We start from the raw sequence: 15,776 nt of genomic DNA, 5'->3' as shown, positions 1-15,776 counted from the left end.
TTTATGCGAACTGCTTTTAATGAGCACCTGGTGGCTCTCTTATGTTTTCGGACTGGCAGCTTGGACTGAAATACGCTTCACGGACAACGAGCTCTATGCCTGTGGCTGGAGCTTATTGCACTCCCTTTGGCTTTTTGTTATCATTTGTTGGTTTGACTGGCGCTTTCTGGCCAAATCATCCAGTGCGATGTTGTAGGATGGGTAGCAGAGTAGAGCGACGGATGAGGAGATGAGTGGATCATGTAGGATGAGAACCTAAACGTCATCACACTCGCTTACAAGAATGTTCACTGTATTGCATTGCATCGTGAAGTGTGTACTGGGAGACTCGTGCGCGATTGCCTACTGTTGTACGTAGATCAGGTCTCGGGACTATGCTTGGATCCGAGCTTGTCGATGAACCACAACCCGTGCTCATCGGATCGCCACACTAAGCAGCTTCTTCTATGTTTGGCCTGTTAACGCTTGGATGCGGCACTATGCTGATCGGCATACCCTCGCGTGGTGTTTCGGGCTAGATATCGATAAAGCTTCGTAGGGCTGGTGTCACAATGCGGGGCAACAAAGTCTCAATTCGTAACAAACACAATTTCTGGACAATAACGTTACACCCTCACCAGGTTCCAAATCGCATCACCGCAGCACACGACAAGCTCCACCTCCTTCTCCGCTAGCTGGTCCCTCAATTGCGAGACCAATTCTCAAATACCCGCGACAATGGCCGAGCCAGACCCCGTCCCACCAATCGAGCCTCCACCTGCACCAGCAACCTCGCGCCCGCTCCACACCCTCCCACCACCCTTCTCCCACAAGAACCTCGAACCCATCACACAAGGGGCAGAAGCCCTCGTCTACAAGACCACCTTTCTCACACCGCACATACCCGTCGTAGTAAAGTACCGACCACCAAAGCCCTACCGACACCCAACCCTCGATAAGCGGTTGACCAAAACAAGACTACTAGCTGAAGCTAGGAGTTTAGTCAAAGTGAAGAGAGAGGGGATTAATGTTCCGGGCGTGCTTGGTGCGGATTGGGAGGCTGGATGGTTGGTTCTGGAGTATGTCGAGGGGCGGACGGTGAGGAGGGTGTTGGATGGGTGGGCGGAACGCATACATGAACGAGACGCAAGAAGGAAAGAGACAGAGGGGGAAGAAATGGGGGAAGGGCAAGGGAACGAAGAGATGCTCGATCTTATGCGCAGAGTAGGAAGAGAAGTGGGCAAACTGCACGAACTGGGTGTGTGTCATGGGGACCTGACGACGAGTAATCTCATGTTACGCCAACCTCCACAGCACGTTACAGCAGCAGCAGCATCTGAACAGCCTCGCCTACCCACGGGGAAACAGACGACGTCAGCAATGCGCGAGGCAGCCATGTCCGGCCAGGGCCCACCCGAGCCGCCTTCCCCTACTCCCCAACAAGCTCCACAATCATCCTCTTCTCCCTCTGAATCCTTGCAAGGCGCCATCTACCTAATCGACTTTGGCCTGACAACGTCCAGCATACAGGACGAAGACAAGGCAGTCGATCTGTACGTTCTCGAACGAGCGTTTTCGGCTACGCATCCCGCTGCCGAACCGCTGTTCCAGGAAGTGCTCAAGGCGTATGGCGAGTCGTATAAGGGGGGGAGGGGCGTGCTGAAGAGACTGGAGGGAGTCAGGTTGAGGGGGAGGAAGAGGAGTATGCTTGGTTGATTGGAATGGAAATGGAAGTGCTGATTATTGCAAGAGCCTTTAGCAGTAAGCGTACTGGCACTGCGCGGGGGTTATATCCTGGCTGATATGCCGAAAGTATTCTCTACTACTATTATTACCACCCTTCACCTCCTCTCCGCCATAGAAGCTGCTTCAGCTGATATGCGTGCAAAGCCTGGAGAAAGCAGCATGAGTGAGCTGGTTAGACCTTCGCTCTCGATTCACAATATCACCGGCCATGAACACTTCACTCGGTGAATGCTCGACGTCCAACACATGATTTCTTCTTCGTATGGTCCATGAAACCAGTCAATCACAGCATCTGTCTTGAAAGAGCATCCATGATAATTACAACATGGTGGCATTCGAGGGGAGTGGGAAGATGACGATTTTTGACCAAATTTCTCTGTAGATAGGCTGGTGGAGTTAAGGAAGACTAGAAGCTGAGAGAAGCTGAGGTGATCTGCTAATCACTTATTCCGACTCCGCATGCCAAGAGCTCGTTCTCCTCCTCATCATTGGATCTTGGCAATGGAGCGAGTTCACTAATCTCGCCTTGGCAGCTGAGAGAGTCGTTGGATTTAGGTGTAATTCAAGCAGTGCATTTCCTCATGATGACGCATATAAAGCTCGACGTGGGCGTCAACATCTTGCGGATTACCACCCTTTCTTTGACCACCCTTCACTTTTCTGACGACCGAGTCAGTAGACACTTGTAGTTCTCACAACTTGAACTCTTTGGACGGCATCGTCAATAATGTCACATCTCCAGTACTTTGACTACCCCGGCTTCGGTGAGCGATCCAAGAAGGAATTCAACTACAGTCAAGCCGTACGCATTGACAATCGCATTGAAATATCCGGCCAAGGTTTGCACTCCTCCATCAGTTCCTTCTCCACCACTAACACCTACAGGTGGCTGGGATCGCCTCACCGAAGAGTACCCTGAAGACACTGCCAAAGAGGTCGACCAGGCTTTTGACAATGTCGAACACGCACTTCAGCAAGCAGGCGGAAAGGGTTGGGATCAGGTCTACAAGACACGTATCTACATCACGGTGCCCATGGATGATATTGCGGAGCCCATTGTTCGGAATATCCACGCGAGGTGTACGAACCATGGGCCGCTTATGACGCTAGTACAAGTTGTAGCGTTGTACAAGACTATGAGAATTGAGATTGAGGCGGAGGCACATTTGGGTTGATCTAACTTTTGCGAACCGAAATACTTGTAAATCACATCCGTATCACGTCGCTACATCGAATCACCTTGACTTGCCATTATCTTTTCATTCTGCTTATTTACTCCCCAGCTATAGTATGGTTGTAGGTAGCCGTAACGCTATTACGTAGTCACTTTAGCTCTATAATTGCTATCCCTAGTACTGTTCATCACTACAACACGGCTCCTACGATTTGCAGAGAGATCTGGGCGAGCTTTATAACTCCACTTCTCTCTTCCCCGCTGCGCCACTGCCATTCCGGCTGACTGCATCAGAGTAGCTCTGATTGGCCAACCAACCGCGCCGCAAACCCCAGCTCCTCTAACAGTCTTCTCCGCTTCATTTCGTCGTCATCTCACACATTCTACTATTAACGATTACTACATCTCTTCCAGCCTGAGCACGATATGAAGGGACAACGGGTCCGCAGCAAGCTCAAAAAAGTCGGAAACCAGACTGGAAAGTGTCTCCAAACAGCTGCTTGGCAGGCCTGCAAGTGTATCTTATGGACGTGCTGCGCGCCGTGCATTTGTCTCCTAATTTGCCTTCCGCGACAGAGGGTTGGATGTGTACGGCACGGCAAGAAGTATCGTGAATATACGAAGCCTAAAGTGCCGTCCCCACGCCGTCGAGCGCTTACGATACCATCGTCAGACTGGCACAAAGATCAATCCACCCTGGACCAGCCGCAGTCTGCGTTCATGACTAAATTGCCGTTGGAGATTCGGCGAATGATATACGAAAAAGCGTTGGGCGGGGCTTCGATTAAAGTAACGGATATAAAGGGAGCACTATTTTCGAGCCGTTGTAGGCTCTTCGAGCAGCTGGACGGACCTGCCCACGTGTTGCTCGATTTGGCACTCCCCCTTCTGAGGACCTGTCGACAAATGTAAGTGCATAGACAAAAACGGAATTCTGGCAGTATGTTGTAGGCCGGTGGCTAATCTGCTCTCAGCTATTCGGAAGCTATAGAATATCTCTACAAGGCAAATTATTTCTTATTCACAACGGACGCATATAAGCAGCCGACACTAGAATACCTCCCATACTACTTCCTACCGCAACGCCTGACTCAGATTCGTAGTGTCCACTTCTTCTGGAAAATGGACAGCCACCACTACTACCTCATGACACATGGGTTAGACCCTCAAATGGATGAATGGCTCAAGTCTTGGGACGCATTGAGCAAACTAACCGGGCTGCAGCACCTGCATATCACACTCAGTTATACCTACTGGAGCGAAGCCTGCAAGGTTCTTTGGGAAGAGCATGGAGCGAGGCTTCTTGAGCCAATAAAAATGATCACGGCGCCTCGAGACTTCGTCATAACACTTCCAGGTCGCAGTTGCTCGACAGACATGGACGTCGGCGAATCCAAATGCATCTTTCGACTACCAAGCGGAGATGACGGGGACGGTAATGCGGCCCCTGTGTGAACGGATGGCGTTCGCGTAGCAAGCCAAGGGAAACAGGTGCTCATTGGGTTGTTCAGTATTGCTGCTAGAAGAACGGTAGAAGAGAGAACAAATGGAAAATATTGCTATCATCAAACCCGTGTATAGTGGACTGTCGTGGTAGAAAAATCTGTCTCTAACGTATTCATCATCTCAAACATAATATACCCTTCAGGCAACCCCTTTCCACATGTAGCATGTCAATCCACAATACTCATCATACCCTATACAGTCCATCAAGAGTACCTGCAATAACCACACCCTCCTCTAGGATTCATTTACTACTTATCTTAGCTTGCGAATATTTATATAACTGATCAGTGGGCGCAGGCGCTTTAAAAATCCCCTTATCTGATACGTTCCTTAGTAGTATTGTCCCTTCTTAAGCTGACAAACTGCGACAAGATAGACAACGGTATTCACGCATTTGTTGAAAATTATTATGGAGTTTGATAGGGCGCGATACTTGATCGAGCGATAAAGTGCGAGGAGGTATGAGTCGTATAGTATAGTGAGGAGGTATCGAACAGGTAAAATGCGAAGCACATCAGTATATAAACATCATCGAAGACACCCAGTGATTATCTTCATGTTGATAGTCTACTCTTGCTACTTGTCTCATCAAAGCAAGGTACGAGTACATCGGCCCTCATTACCCCGTACCCCCGCCCCATTCCCCCAAGCTTTCCCACGCGGAGCTTGAACGAAACAAGCAACGCGGCGGATTCCCCGCGCAGCAGAATCCACCCGTCATCCACCTGTAAACGCAGGGGGAAACCAATCCACCCGTCATCCACCTGTAAACGCAGGGGGAAACCAATCCACTCCTTCCAACCTTTTCAAGTCCTTCGGGACGATTTAGTCTGTGGCACGGCATGCCATTGTCTCTACGCACTTCACCCATCATCTTCAATCATGAAGGGGAAGCTGCGTGCCCTCATGCCAGGCATGCGCTGGGTCCCCCACGACATCCCCTCGCAAGAGAACCCCACCAAGAAGCCCAAATCGCGCAATCCGTTTTCGCTACGCGCCTCAGAACCAGACCATGGCTCGCTTCGCCCCCGCAAGTCAACCATCTCGTTGACGTCGGAACCAGACGCTGAGATCGATACGCGCACGCATGCCCAGGGCCAGAGCATCTTCTTCGCGCGCCTGCCCATTGAGTTGCGCCGCATGGTGTACGAGTACGTCATGGGCGAGGAGACTGTACATTTGACGCTCAGCGCGAAGAAGAAGTTTGGACATTTTCTTTGTGATGCGCGAGAAGAAGTGGGGTTGGGAGGGGAAGTAGCGGGCAGCATGGAAAACGAGAGGGACTGTTGGTGTCGCGTGCTCGTTGGTGGACGTAAAAGCGAACGGCTAGGTGGTGCATGTGCGAACATGCTGAGGGTTTGTCGAAGGATGTATGCGTTTACCAATCCGCTTTATTATCATTTGACGAAGCATGAACACCAGTTCACGGCGAACACGGCTAATGGCATATGTTACTAGGTACTCGGAAGCAGTCCCCCATCTCTACCGCCCACACATATTCTCTATCCTCCACCTGACGCACCTGCTCTACCTCCCATCACGCGTCCCTTCGCAGCGCCTCGATAGCATTCGAACATTGCGATTGCGTTGGCACATTCGCGCGCTTCCGTACCTAAGACGTGGGGGACGTCTCGCATACCGTGAAGATACAGCAAATTGGGAGCGCGGATGGGCGATCATCGCCGGCATGCAAGGGCTACGGGATCTGTATGTGGTACTGGTAGACTCAAGTCCACAAGACTTGTGGGAGAGGAATTGGCTGGAGTTGGAGGAGCAATTGCTTACGCCTGTCAAGAAGGTAACCAAACCCACGTGGTTTGAGTTGATGCTGCCGTACGCGACATGTAGGACTGAATGGGATATGGAGGAAAGTAGAGTGAGGCTGCGGAAGCCAGACGGCGATGTCAATGACGAGGAAGTCAGCTGAGTGTATCGTTAAGTAGCTAGGATATCTTCAATAAATTATGGCAACCAGGTCGGGCACTGAAAGATTAGGTGGTGGCATGCAGGCCTCTCTTGCTTCTTTAGACTAGATGTCACCCAGGCTGGTATGAGCATGTGTTGAGGCTCGGACTCGTCGCTAAGTGACCTAAGTCATCCATTATTCGTTATGTACACCCCACTCCTGCTTTTTATTTACATCCGCTTTTAATTTGACTTTTTACATGTAGGTCGACCTTCAATGACGCTTACAAACCAAAGCAGTTCGCGTAGTACGTGACGGTTGCAGGCCAGTCCGAGAACATAGCCTTGACCTTCACCTGCTGAGCCAGAACGTCGAGAACAGTATACATGTCGCCGTCGTTGTTGAGGACATTCTTCACGTAGTCATAATAATATCCACCGCCGCCGATCTGCAACCACCCAGAGCGCTCAAAACTCCAAGCAACAATATCAAGACCGGCCTTCTGGCAAGCGATAGCGTACTCAGACGGCACGATCTTGCCTGCATCGTTGAGCTTGGTCAGTGCAAAAAATGCAGGCGCCATGATCTTCACACCGCGCTTGGCGAGCCCGGGAATGCTGGCTGTGGCGTTGGCATAGCCGGCTGGTGTGTCAACGCGCTCGTCGAGGTAAACAGCTTGTTTGCCAAATTTAGGCTCATTGTCGATCCAGTAAACTTAGGTTGGGATACACCGTCAGTTCTTTTCACTTTGCATTTCGTACGCTGGGTTACTTACAGATATCATCTGGGAGGAAAGACTGCAAGAACACACGACTGGGATTGATGCCGTGCTCGTAGAATTTGTTGACGAGGTCCTGGGCGTATTGCTTCTGCGTGTAGCCATTGAATGGCATCTTGACTTCTGGCGTCTTGAGTTCTGCAGTGAATTTGAGATCCCAGGAGTCGACTAAGGGGATATAGGAGTCGACGGTCATGAGCTTAGGGCAGCCTTGAGCATAGAGGTTGGTGCGAAAGTAAGGTGTGCCGTCCATGTATTTCAGGGGAGTTGTAGCGTTGGGATTGAAGCCCTCCATCTTTCCACAGAGCGTCTCGAACTCTGCGAGTGTGATGTCCGAAGTGCAGCACTTGGCAGTTGCTGGTGCGGTGCCATTGAACGGCGTAAATGGCGTCGTGCACTTCGAGGCCAATGTGGTGTTCAAAATGTTGGTTGTAAAATGCAGATCGCACTGTGCATGGCGGCAGACGAGCTGCTTGTCCTTCGTGAACGCAACATCGCATTCAATGACACCAGCCCCCTGACGATGGGCCGCCCTGTAGCTTTGAAGCGTATGTTCGGGGAACTCAAGGGGTGCTCCACGATGGGCGAAAACGAAGTCTGAGGTCTTGAACTTTTGCTCCGAGCAGCTCTCGAGCTTCTCTTTCAATGGACTTTCGTCCATGTCATCGACAAGATAGTAGGGCCGAACACCGACTTGGACATTGAGCTTCTTGTGGCCATGGCTACCTCGAGGTACGACTGAAGCTTCGACAGGTACGGCGGCCGCGTACGCAAGCCCTAGAAAAACTGATGAAGCAATGAACGAGCGCATCGTGAATGACTGGCTTGCCTCAAGACCTGATTGAGCTCCAACAAGATCCGGGAACCTGAAAAGCCAACTGTTCCTGCTGGGCATCTTCTTATCTAGTAAATAATGTGGCTTCATGCATCCTTTCCCGCTCTGTCCACTACATCCACGGGAAATAGCCACACGGCTGATACTTCTCGAAGTGCATACCAAGAATGCAGCATGCTTGCTGCACGTGGGGAAGCTACCCTGGCCTCGCGCTCTTGGAGATGCATGGATGCTGGTGGTAGATGAGATGGTTGTGGAGAGCTACCCGGATGAAGTAGGAGCTATCTTAACTTAGCTAGAATGCCAATTTGCCAAGAGCACGTTGCATGTCACGTTGGTGAATGGCGGGATAAGAGTCGCGGACGATAAGATAGGCGGCTAAAAACTAATGGTAAACCTGCCGAGGTAAGGTTTTAGTTTGTCTAGGCGCATCCTTCTGGTGCGTCCTCGTCGTGTTGTGTTAGGGCTACCATTTTCCCTTCTCTTATTTTGAAGGCCGCAGCTGAATTTGGCAAGGCCGACAGCTGCTAGGTTGCGGTTCGTTGACGAACTAACTGAGCAGACGGTCATTCGATTTCATGTGAATACGCTTGACAGACCATAAGAACGCAGAGTCAGCCAACCGGTTGTCGGGTAGGAAGAGTGAGGAGCAGTCCAAGTTTTTGATGCTTATGGTATCAATTGGTGTCGAGCTAGAATTGTTGTGTGTAGCGATAGCAACTCTTGTTTGTAGAACCTATGGACCAGTCCTGCCCATTAAATCAGCTCTCCCAGGACTAGGTTCGTATAGCCTCACGAACTCTCGACCTTCTTCCCACCTTGGTGGTTCCCCTCCCCCTTGTCCTGCTCTTTTTGCAACTCCGGATTGAGTGGGTGTTTCGGATCGTAGCCCACACGCTTCACGATACCCAAGCCCTTCGTCCTGCCCTCACGGAACAGTATCCGGTCGCCGACGGTCAAGTACTCCGGCCGCTGCACGAATCTGAAAGCTACCTGCGCACGGTCGCCGGTTCGGATGTACTGACGGTCGATGTCGATGATCGCACATGTCTGAGATATAGGACCAACATGAAGCATTGCTTGGTATTTGGTCTTGATGGTAGTCGCATGAGACAGAATCAATACCTCCGCAACAAACTCGCGATAAACCTTAGGGTTCGGTATGATGCCTGTAGTTGGATCAGGCTTGTCAGCCTTGTGTAAGACGACCATGCCTTTCCGTACATCCTTCCGTCGAACGTTGCGTAGTGCGAGACTAGCAGATTGGCCGGCGGAACATCCAGCCACTTGTATCCGTTTCCGCTCGACGGAGCGTACTTTTGTGCTCTGAAACTGACCTAGGCCATCTGGTCCGATAAGAACTGTGTCGCCAGAGTGAATGATACCAGACTTGACCACACCAGAGACAACGGTACCAACAAATGGAACAGAGAAGGTGTCGTTGACATGGAACTCGAGGGGTGCAGAGCTATCGTAGTTGCCGTGGTGTGGAAGGACGTTGAGGAACATGCGGACTAGATCAAGATTTTGTCCCGTGACGTTGGAAACCTGGAAAATGGGACAGATTCGGTGAGACATGAATTGAGTAGCAGTCTGAATGCAGTCTTCCCTGTTCTTGATAAAGATCGGGATCTTTCGTGCGCCTGGAGACTTGAGAATTTTGGTCAACTGAGTGATGGTCTGCTCAAGAATCTGCGGTGGACATATGTCGATTTTGGTGATAACAACCATGACCGGCACATTGAGCGCAAGAGCGATACCAAGATGTTCTCTGAACGTTGTCAGTCAAATCGTACACTTTGATGCGGAAGGGTAGTACTCACTTGCTCATGCCCACCAGGCCGTTGTTAGCAGCCACCATTAAGAGACAGTAGTTTGGCTCGCTAGATAAGAGGCCGAAGACAGTGGTGCGCAGGTACCTCTCGTGTCCCGCCAGGTCGGTGAAGCTGATCACTTTCGCCTGTGGATGTTAGCAGATTCAACTCATCAGCTCCATATAGACTGCTCACAGAGCGCCTTCCAATCTCCTCCCATGTTAATTTTCTGCCGGCAACATTCGAGACAACAACCTCACTCTTGCTGTCGAAGCCCATGATCTCCATACCGACGGAGCTGGTTCGTCCACTCTCGACCTCGTGCTTGTGGCGGAAGAGGTTCACACGTGCTTTGCCGCGGCCATCATCTAGACCGCCTTTGACAAGCACGCCGAGCATGGTACTTTTGCCAGCATCGACTATTGCGGTCAGCTTGATGTACCTACGTAGGCATTGTCCGTCTCACCATTTCCCACGACTGCTATCCTCGTCTCGATCACATCATCGACACTCTGCGGTCTTTGCCTCAGGATCATCTTCCCACTTGCTCCTGTATCCTTTGCGTCTCGGGGTCCTACTTCAACGTCGCCGTCCACATTTCTTGTCATCAAAAGCTTGTAGTCGGCCTTTATCTGCTCGCATACTGTCCCAATTCTCTCCAGTGCAAAGCTCCAGTTCTCCTTCGAAAAGCCCATGGATTCGCCGCTGTCCTCTAGCCCAACATCGAAGAGGACCTCACCATGGCCCTCTACTAGCCGCTCCTTGACGTGCTCAGCGAGGGCAACAACGTTCTCTTCGGCGGGATCGGTAAGGAGTGTCTTCAAGCGAATGTGTGACTTGATGTCATCAGACAGACCAAGCTCGTCTAATATGCTCAACTCATCGTGGTCTTCGAGGACGGCGGGCGGCTGGCCTGGCGGGCGGCGCAGTGCTTGCTGTTTTTGTACGTAGTCGGCGAACTCGCTGAGCGCCTATTATTGTCAGCCAGATAGACCAGCATACTCTGTATAGTCTGCACCTACAGACTCGCCCTTCCGTCGGTCTATTGGGTTCTGTTTTGCTGTGTATCTTGAGGTCATGCTGTCTATGTAGGGTGGCTCTCTCAGGACGTGTTCCGTAAGGTTCGCCGTACGTTTGGTATTCGAGGGAGACGTGAATGTTCCATGAGATGTCTTGCAACTGTCATTGAATGGTGGCGATTGCTGGAGTGTGCGAGAGTTCTGGCATTGACAGGAGGCAATGATGGCGAGCTTCTTATCGATACTATACCTCACCTTGAGTCATAGCGCGATGACGCTTATACAACTGGACACCGGCTTGACTCACGACACTACGCGACGCGACGAAGAGACGAAGAGGGCGTCCAATACGCTGCGAAGTACTCTAGGCTACCGTTTTCTGTCATGTTTAAGACACGGTGTTAATATTACGCCCTTGCGATGCGACATTCTCGGCCACAAAGCTTCAGGTGCCGCCACGAAACTCGCGACTACCAGCGCAAAGGGCGCAAACACGAGAAAGACACGAAGAGCACACAATCAGTACATCGAGACTTACACCTTTCCTACTGATCACTACTGTCCGCGCTGACGAAGTTTCATTTGCATGTTCAATGTCTTTTGTGAGTGAACAGGGTCGGGTGGTGACTGCAAAGTCTAGGGGTTTGTTTCTCTATGCAACGTTTGCAATACCTTCAGATCTCTAGGCTACACGAGGCGCAGGGACTCTTTGCAGTATCTCCAACCGCTGAAATACAGCGACCAAGATATCGTGTTGATGCCTTGGGCCTAGATCTACGGCGCAGCAACGCCTCGCTCGCCGCAATACTTCGCCACTTCCTTCTTCAGCGTTTCCCGTTGCTGGTTGGCAGTGTCCATAATGTCACTAACGCCCTTTACTGACTTGCAGAACTCCGACGTCTCTACCATCTGGATGAGTACAGCAGTCAGTTGGTTTGGCAACCACTAGGAGGAGATTAGCATACGTATCACCGGACTAGACGAGACCACCTACTGTCACGATCGGGCTCCCTCCAGTCGCCGTGGGATGCGACGTATGCTTAAGGATGTACTCGCGTGTAAAGCACCAGTGCCGCCAGCGGAAGTCGCGGACCTGGTCAAGAGCCTGGAGATACAGCGCAGCCGATATAGAGTCGCCTTTCGCAAACTCTCGAACACCCGATTGTTGAGCGCAGTCGCGAACAGCTTCCAGGAACTCGCGGTGGTTACCAGGGCGGTATTGACGGAAATCCTCGAGGATTTCGGTGAGTGGCGTCTCTGGCATCTTGATCTGGAGAAGATTGTCACACATCGGGATCATGCTGTCGTTGGCTCCAGATTCACCTCGAAACGATATTGACTCTTCGCTCACACCTTCGTAGATGACCCCATTCGGGAACATTGACTGCGATGTGATGCCGAAAATGAACGTACGGAAGGTGGTGTAGCTCTGGGGCTTACTGCGATTCCACATTGCTTGAAGGTCGGTCAGCACTGGCGAAAACGGATCGCGAGCATACTTACTATTCATGACAGCATTGACATTTCTCAAACCGCCGACCAACGTCCGCAGACCTTCATCAAACCGTTCTCGATCACGCGTCGTGCAGCCCTCCAACATATCTACAGCACCTTTAACTAGCGCCCCAGACTCCTTGACCATCGCGATATGGACGAGCACAAAACCGGCCTCGGAAGAAGTAGGGTCCAGGCCATGCTCAAAGGCGCGAATTAATCTAAGGTTCTCGTATTCGAGGCCCTTTTCTGGCTCCTCCAAACGGTAGTTGAAAAGCGCATACGAGCCAGCATACTCCATGAAGGGCTTGAAACCGGCACTAACGCACGATCACGTGATTAGCCAACTCCCACATACAAGAGATGGGTAAAGAGGTCAATTGGACTTACATCTCAGCGACTTTAACAATGGGCAGCGCAATGCAGCGAGGCAGCGATTGGCGGCCTAAACCATACGGTTCTCCCCTAAGGTATCTCTCATGACATGGCTCGAGGAGGTATGCTGAAGCCAGGAAGGAATAGTCGCGGTACAGAGCATTCATGACAACGAGGTCATCGCGATGCTTCTCGATCTCGGCGGTCAGGTCAGGGAGTTCTTTTACCAAGGTGTCGCCAAAGGTGAACTTAGCGAGCAGGCCCGGTTCCCCTGACAGTGTCTTGACAGGCATGCGTTGGAGTAACGATTCGACAGCTGCAAACTCCTTTGGCAGCTCAACGACAGGATTCTGACGAGGTAGAAAGCCACGGGTGGTTGATACCATGAAGGCAGGTAGGGAGTGGTCACCAGGGTGGGTGTCACTGAGGACAGGAAAGGCGAACGATGAAGTTGAAGATGACATGATGCAAAGAGCCAACCAAGGTAAATTTTTAGCCCGCTGAAGATATTCAAGCTTGATGGAAGAGACTAGGTCTGAGCGTTAAAGTTTTGTCGGTGTTGATGGAAGGACTCAGGCCAATTCTCGCGACTCAACGCGCTTATATCCTACGAGGCCGGAACAAAACCGTGGCCGGAAACGAACCGGCCTTGACAAGATAACACGTACGTAATGGCTGGATCACTTGTCTCTATCGGCAGGCTTCGGTCCGCATAACTCCTGCAATGCCCGCCGCGATCCCTGACGGACCCCATAATGTTTGACCCGAGATAGGATGGAAAGCTCGTCGTCGCCAAGACCTGAGTTGAGGGGACAAAGAGGGTTAGGATAACGCTGCGCCAAGTTTTGTCTTCAGTCAAATGATGACAAATTTATTCAGCTTCTTCGAAGACTCATAAAATTTGGGTTAGGAAAAGGGATGTTGGTTCACTTATGACCGCAAGGCTTACATTGTGCGGTACTGGTAAAATGGCAACCTCGCAAATTTCAAACAGGGTAACCGGGTAGGATAGATAGCTATTTCATTTTCCTTCTTGGTATGATTTTAATACGCGAGCTAATAGCCGTGATCCTTCTCACTCGTTATTACTATGCTTATCCTATTTTCCTCCCGACTTGAAGGCAGCTGCACACCTCAATCTATTTCATAGATAACGCGCCGGTAAGTTGGGTACATAGCTTAGACCCAACTTGTTCATCATTTTTCTCGCGATAGTATACAACTCGAAACATCGAGAATTCTTCATACTACTGCTCAAGTAAATAGACGCAACGTTGGGCTGATAGAAGGAAGACATGGCTCGGTAATGTGCCAATCAAAGTGGAGCCGATCGAGGAACCCCGCAAGAAGCCGAAATGCTCGCCCGCCTGTACTAACTTGCAGGCTCCACTTCCATCGTCGACAGCATCACCATCATTTCTTTGCAAGTCTAGACAATTGGGCTAAACACTGTGCTAAAGTGTTTTCTGCGACTGGTGTGATTACCTATATCAGTTTAAGATAACAATACCCATTCCTAGCCCTGGGGTCCGCTCGTGATCTTCCGGCTTCTCATGTCCCACCAAACGCTTTCAGGACAATCAGCCTACACTCTACGGACCTTCGTATATATTGACATGCATCTTCACAGATCTTTATAAAGATTGATGCGTTCGAGCATAGCAGCATAGCCATGCTGACCGTGTCGCCCATCGCTGCGCCACACATCTGTTGGGGTCGAGGCGAAACAGTCATACTCGACTTTTTTCTTTACATATGTCAGTCGAATCTTTCTCAGTTCGAACCATCACATCCCACTCACACCACTTCCTTACTAGATACCAGCATTCTCTGATTTCTGGCCTTCGATCGGGTAGGAAATATTGTTGCACGTGACCTGAAATATCTCCACGCAAACTAGGAAATCACAGCATTCGAGATGCCTTTTGCGAAGCCCGAGTCCCTTCCAAAAGCAGTCAAAGATCCGCTACCGACGACACGTCGACCAGCCATGGTGCCTACAGTTGACACAAAGTCAACACTATATCCGAAGATCACGAATTACATCGCCGAGATCGTCCAGGGCTTACAACACCTAAACCACGACCCCGAGAACCCTGAGAAGGAAGTCATACTAGACCCAATACCTATTTTTGGCACAGTCAAGCTCCATGGAACACATGCAGACATCGTCATCTACAATGACGACCACATCGTTTTCCAATCGCGGAACGTGGCAGGCCTCTCCGCCACCAGGGACAACCAGGGCTTCGCGACTGCAATGTCAAAAAAGGGCAAAAACCTCCTCCGGCTACGCGATCTATATCTGGCGCGGTGGACGCACCTCAACCCTAATGCAACCATCGACGCCTTGCACCCGGTTGTCATAGCAGGCGAGTGGATTGGCGAGAAGATTCAAAAAGACGTCGCCATCGCTCAACTATCCAAACGCTTCGTCATCATATCCGTGAATATCAATGGCCAATGGCAAAACGACACCTGCTTCTCAGGTATTAGCTTACCAAACCACGACATCTACAACATCTCCCGTGCCGGCCGCTTTAGCGCGACATTATACCCCGAAGACATCCAGCGTACCATCTCAGAGGTTGAACCGCTTGCTGAGCAGGTCGCCAGCCAATGCCCCTTCGCAGAGACCTTTGGAGTCAAGGGTGAGGGCGAGGGCCTAGTATGGAAACTCGCGCCCCCGCAATACAACTCAAACACGAGTCTCTGGTTCAAAACCAAGAGTGGTAAGTTCAAACCAACTTTCGCGCAGCCACCAAAGAAGGTGAAAAGCTTTGATACAGTAGAGGAGAAGCGTAAAGAGGCGGCGAGTGTAGCGCAGGTATGGTGTAGCGAGCAGCGGCTAGAGCAGGGCTGGGATGTGTTGAGGGAGAAGGGGATTGAGCATAACATGCGAGGGCTCAGCGACTATCTCAAGTGGGTTCAACATGATGTTTTGGTTGAGGAGAAAGGGCACATTCAGCAGTACAATATAGATGAAGGGGCACTGAAAATTGAGATTGCCAAGATTGCGAAGCCATGGTATGTAGGACGATTGCATTTCGGGGTCAATTGAGTACCAACGCCGCCGAAGAGGGACTTATTGCTACACTAGCTGGGGGAGACGAGAAACAAACGATCCACCGGATTCTGTACGAGATCGTA

The 15,776-nt window shown here is 50.9% G+C and overlaps 7 protein-coding genes across 7 annotated transcripts; 5 read left to right on the top strand and 2 right to left on the bottom strand.

Moving 5' to 3' along the window:
* Window positions 1-389: 389 nt before the first annotated feature.
* K460DRAFT_91216 (kinase-like protein) lies at window positions 390-2,100 on the top strand. The gene is made up of 2 exons (XM_040938801.1): window positions 390-1,740; window positions 1,793-2,100. Exon 1 carries the CDS (start codon window positions 718-720, stop codon window positions 1,693-1,695), a length of 978 nt encoding a protein of 325 aa, XP_040792020.1. The 5' UTR covers window positions 390-717; the 3' UTR covers window positions 1,696-1,740; window positions 1,793-2,100.
* A 352-nt stretch (window positions 2,101-2,452) lies between these two features.
* K460DRAFT_278822 (YjgF-like protein) lies at window positions 2,453-2,900 on the top strand (the record flags this gene model as incomplete). The annotated part of the gene is made up of 2 exons (XM_040928286.1): window positions 2,453-2,564; window positions 2,611-2,900. The coding sequence occupies 2 exons, from the start codon at window positions 2,453-2,455 to the stop codon at window positions 2,898-2,900; spliced, it is 402 nt and encodes a 133-aa protein (XP_040792019.1).
* Window positions 2,901-3,619: 719 nt separating this feature from the next.
* Window positions 3,620-4,354, top strand: K460DRAFT_276323 (uncharacterized protein; the record flags this gene model as incomplete). The annotated part of the gene is made up of 2 exons (XM_040928107.1): window positions 3,620-3,807; window positions 3,874-4,354. The coding sequence occupies 2 exons, from the start codon at window positions 3,620-3,622 to the stop codon at window positions 4,352-4,354; spliced, it is 669 nt and encodes a 222-aa protein (XP_040792018.1).
* Window positions 4,355-5,164: 810 nt separating this feature from the next.
* K460DRAFT_365334 (uncharacterized protein) lies at window positions 5,165-6,414 on the top strand. Its single transcript, XM_040933158.1, has 2 exons — window positions 5,165-5,775; window positions 5,864-6,414. The coding sequence occupies exons 1-2, from the start codon at window positions 5,288-5,290 to the stop codon at window positions 6,330-6,332; spliced, it is 957 nt and encodes a 318-aa protein (XP_040792017.1). The 5' UTR covers window positions 5,165-5,287; the 3' UTR covers window positions 6,333-6,414.
* A 180-nt stretch (window positions 6,415-6,594) lies between these two features.
* On the bottom strand, window positions 6,595-7,900 carry K460DRAFT_404678 (PLC-like phosphodiesterase; the record flags this gene model as incomplete). Its single annotated transcript, XM_040936757.1, has 2 exons — window positions 6,595-7,025; window positions 7,087-7,900. 2 exons carry the CDS (start codon window positions 7,898-7,900, stop codon window positions 6,595-6,597), a joined length of 1,245 nt encoding a protein of 414 aa, XP_040792016.1.
* Window positions 7,901-8,716: 816 nt separating this feature from the next.
* On the bottom strand, window positions 8,717-13,090 carry K460DRAFT_279937 (uncharacterized protein; the record flags this gene model as incomplete). Its single annotated transcript, XM_040928368.1, has 9 exons — window positions 8,717-9,695; window positions 9,748-9,884; window positions 9,934-10,157; window positions 10,205-10,709; window positions 10,761-10,958; window positions 11,547-11,702; window positions 11,752-12,212; window positions 12,261-12,571; window positions 12,642-13,090. The coding sequence occupies 9 exons, from the start codon at window positions 13,088-13,090 to the stop codon at window positions 8,717-8,719; spliced, it is 3,420 nt and encodes a 1,139-aa protein (XP_040792015.1).
* A 1,214-nt stretch (window positions 13,091-14,304) lies between these two features.
* K460DRAFT_91105 (uncharacterized protein) lies at window positions 14,305-15,705 on the top strand. Its single transcript, XM_040938800.1, has 2 exons — window positions 14,305-14,383; window positions 14,451-15,705. Exon 2 carries the CDS (start codon window positions 14,545-14,547, stop codon window positions 15,685-15,687), a length of 1,143 nt encoding a protein of 380 aa, XP_040792014.1. The 5' UTR covers window positions 14,305-14,383; window positions 14,451-14,544; the 3' UTR covers window positions 15,688-15,705.
* The last annotated feature ends 71 nt before the right edge of the window (window positions 15,706-15,776 follow it).

This window comes from Cucurbitaria berberidis (assembly GCF_010015615.1).
Source record: "Cucurbitaria berberidis CBS 394.84 unplaced genomic scaffold K460scaffold_2, whole genome shotgun sequence".
NCBI classification, from domain to species: domain Eukaryota; kingdom Fungi; phylum Ascomycota; class Dothideomycetes; order Pleosporales; family Cucurbitariaceae; genus Cucurbitaria; species Cucurbitaria berberidis.
This window is presented reverse-complemented; position numbering and strand designations above follow the sequence as displayed.

Excerpts from the sequence above, each read along its gene's own strand:
- K460DRAFT_91216 (XM_040938801.1), top strand. The coding sequence starts at position 718 with ATGGCCGAGCCAGACCCCGTCCCACCAATCGAGCCTCCACCTGCACCA.
- K460DRAFT_365334 (XM_040933158.1), top strand. The coding sequence starts at position 5,288 with ATGAAGGGGAAGCTGCGTGCCCTCATGCCAGGCATGCGCTGGGTCCCC. Across the intron at positions 5,776-5,863 it reads CTGAGGGTTTGTCGAAGGAT|GTACTCGGAAGCAGTCCCCC; the intron begins GTATGCGTTTAC and ends ATATGTTACTAG.
- K460DRAFT_91105 (XM_040938800.1), top strand. The coding sequence starts at position 14,545 with ATGCCTTTTGCGAAGCCCGAGTCCCTTCCAAAAGCAGTCAAAGATCCG.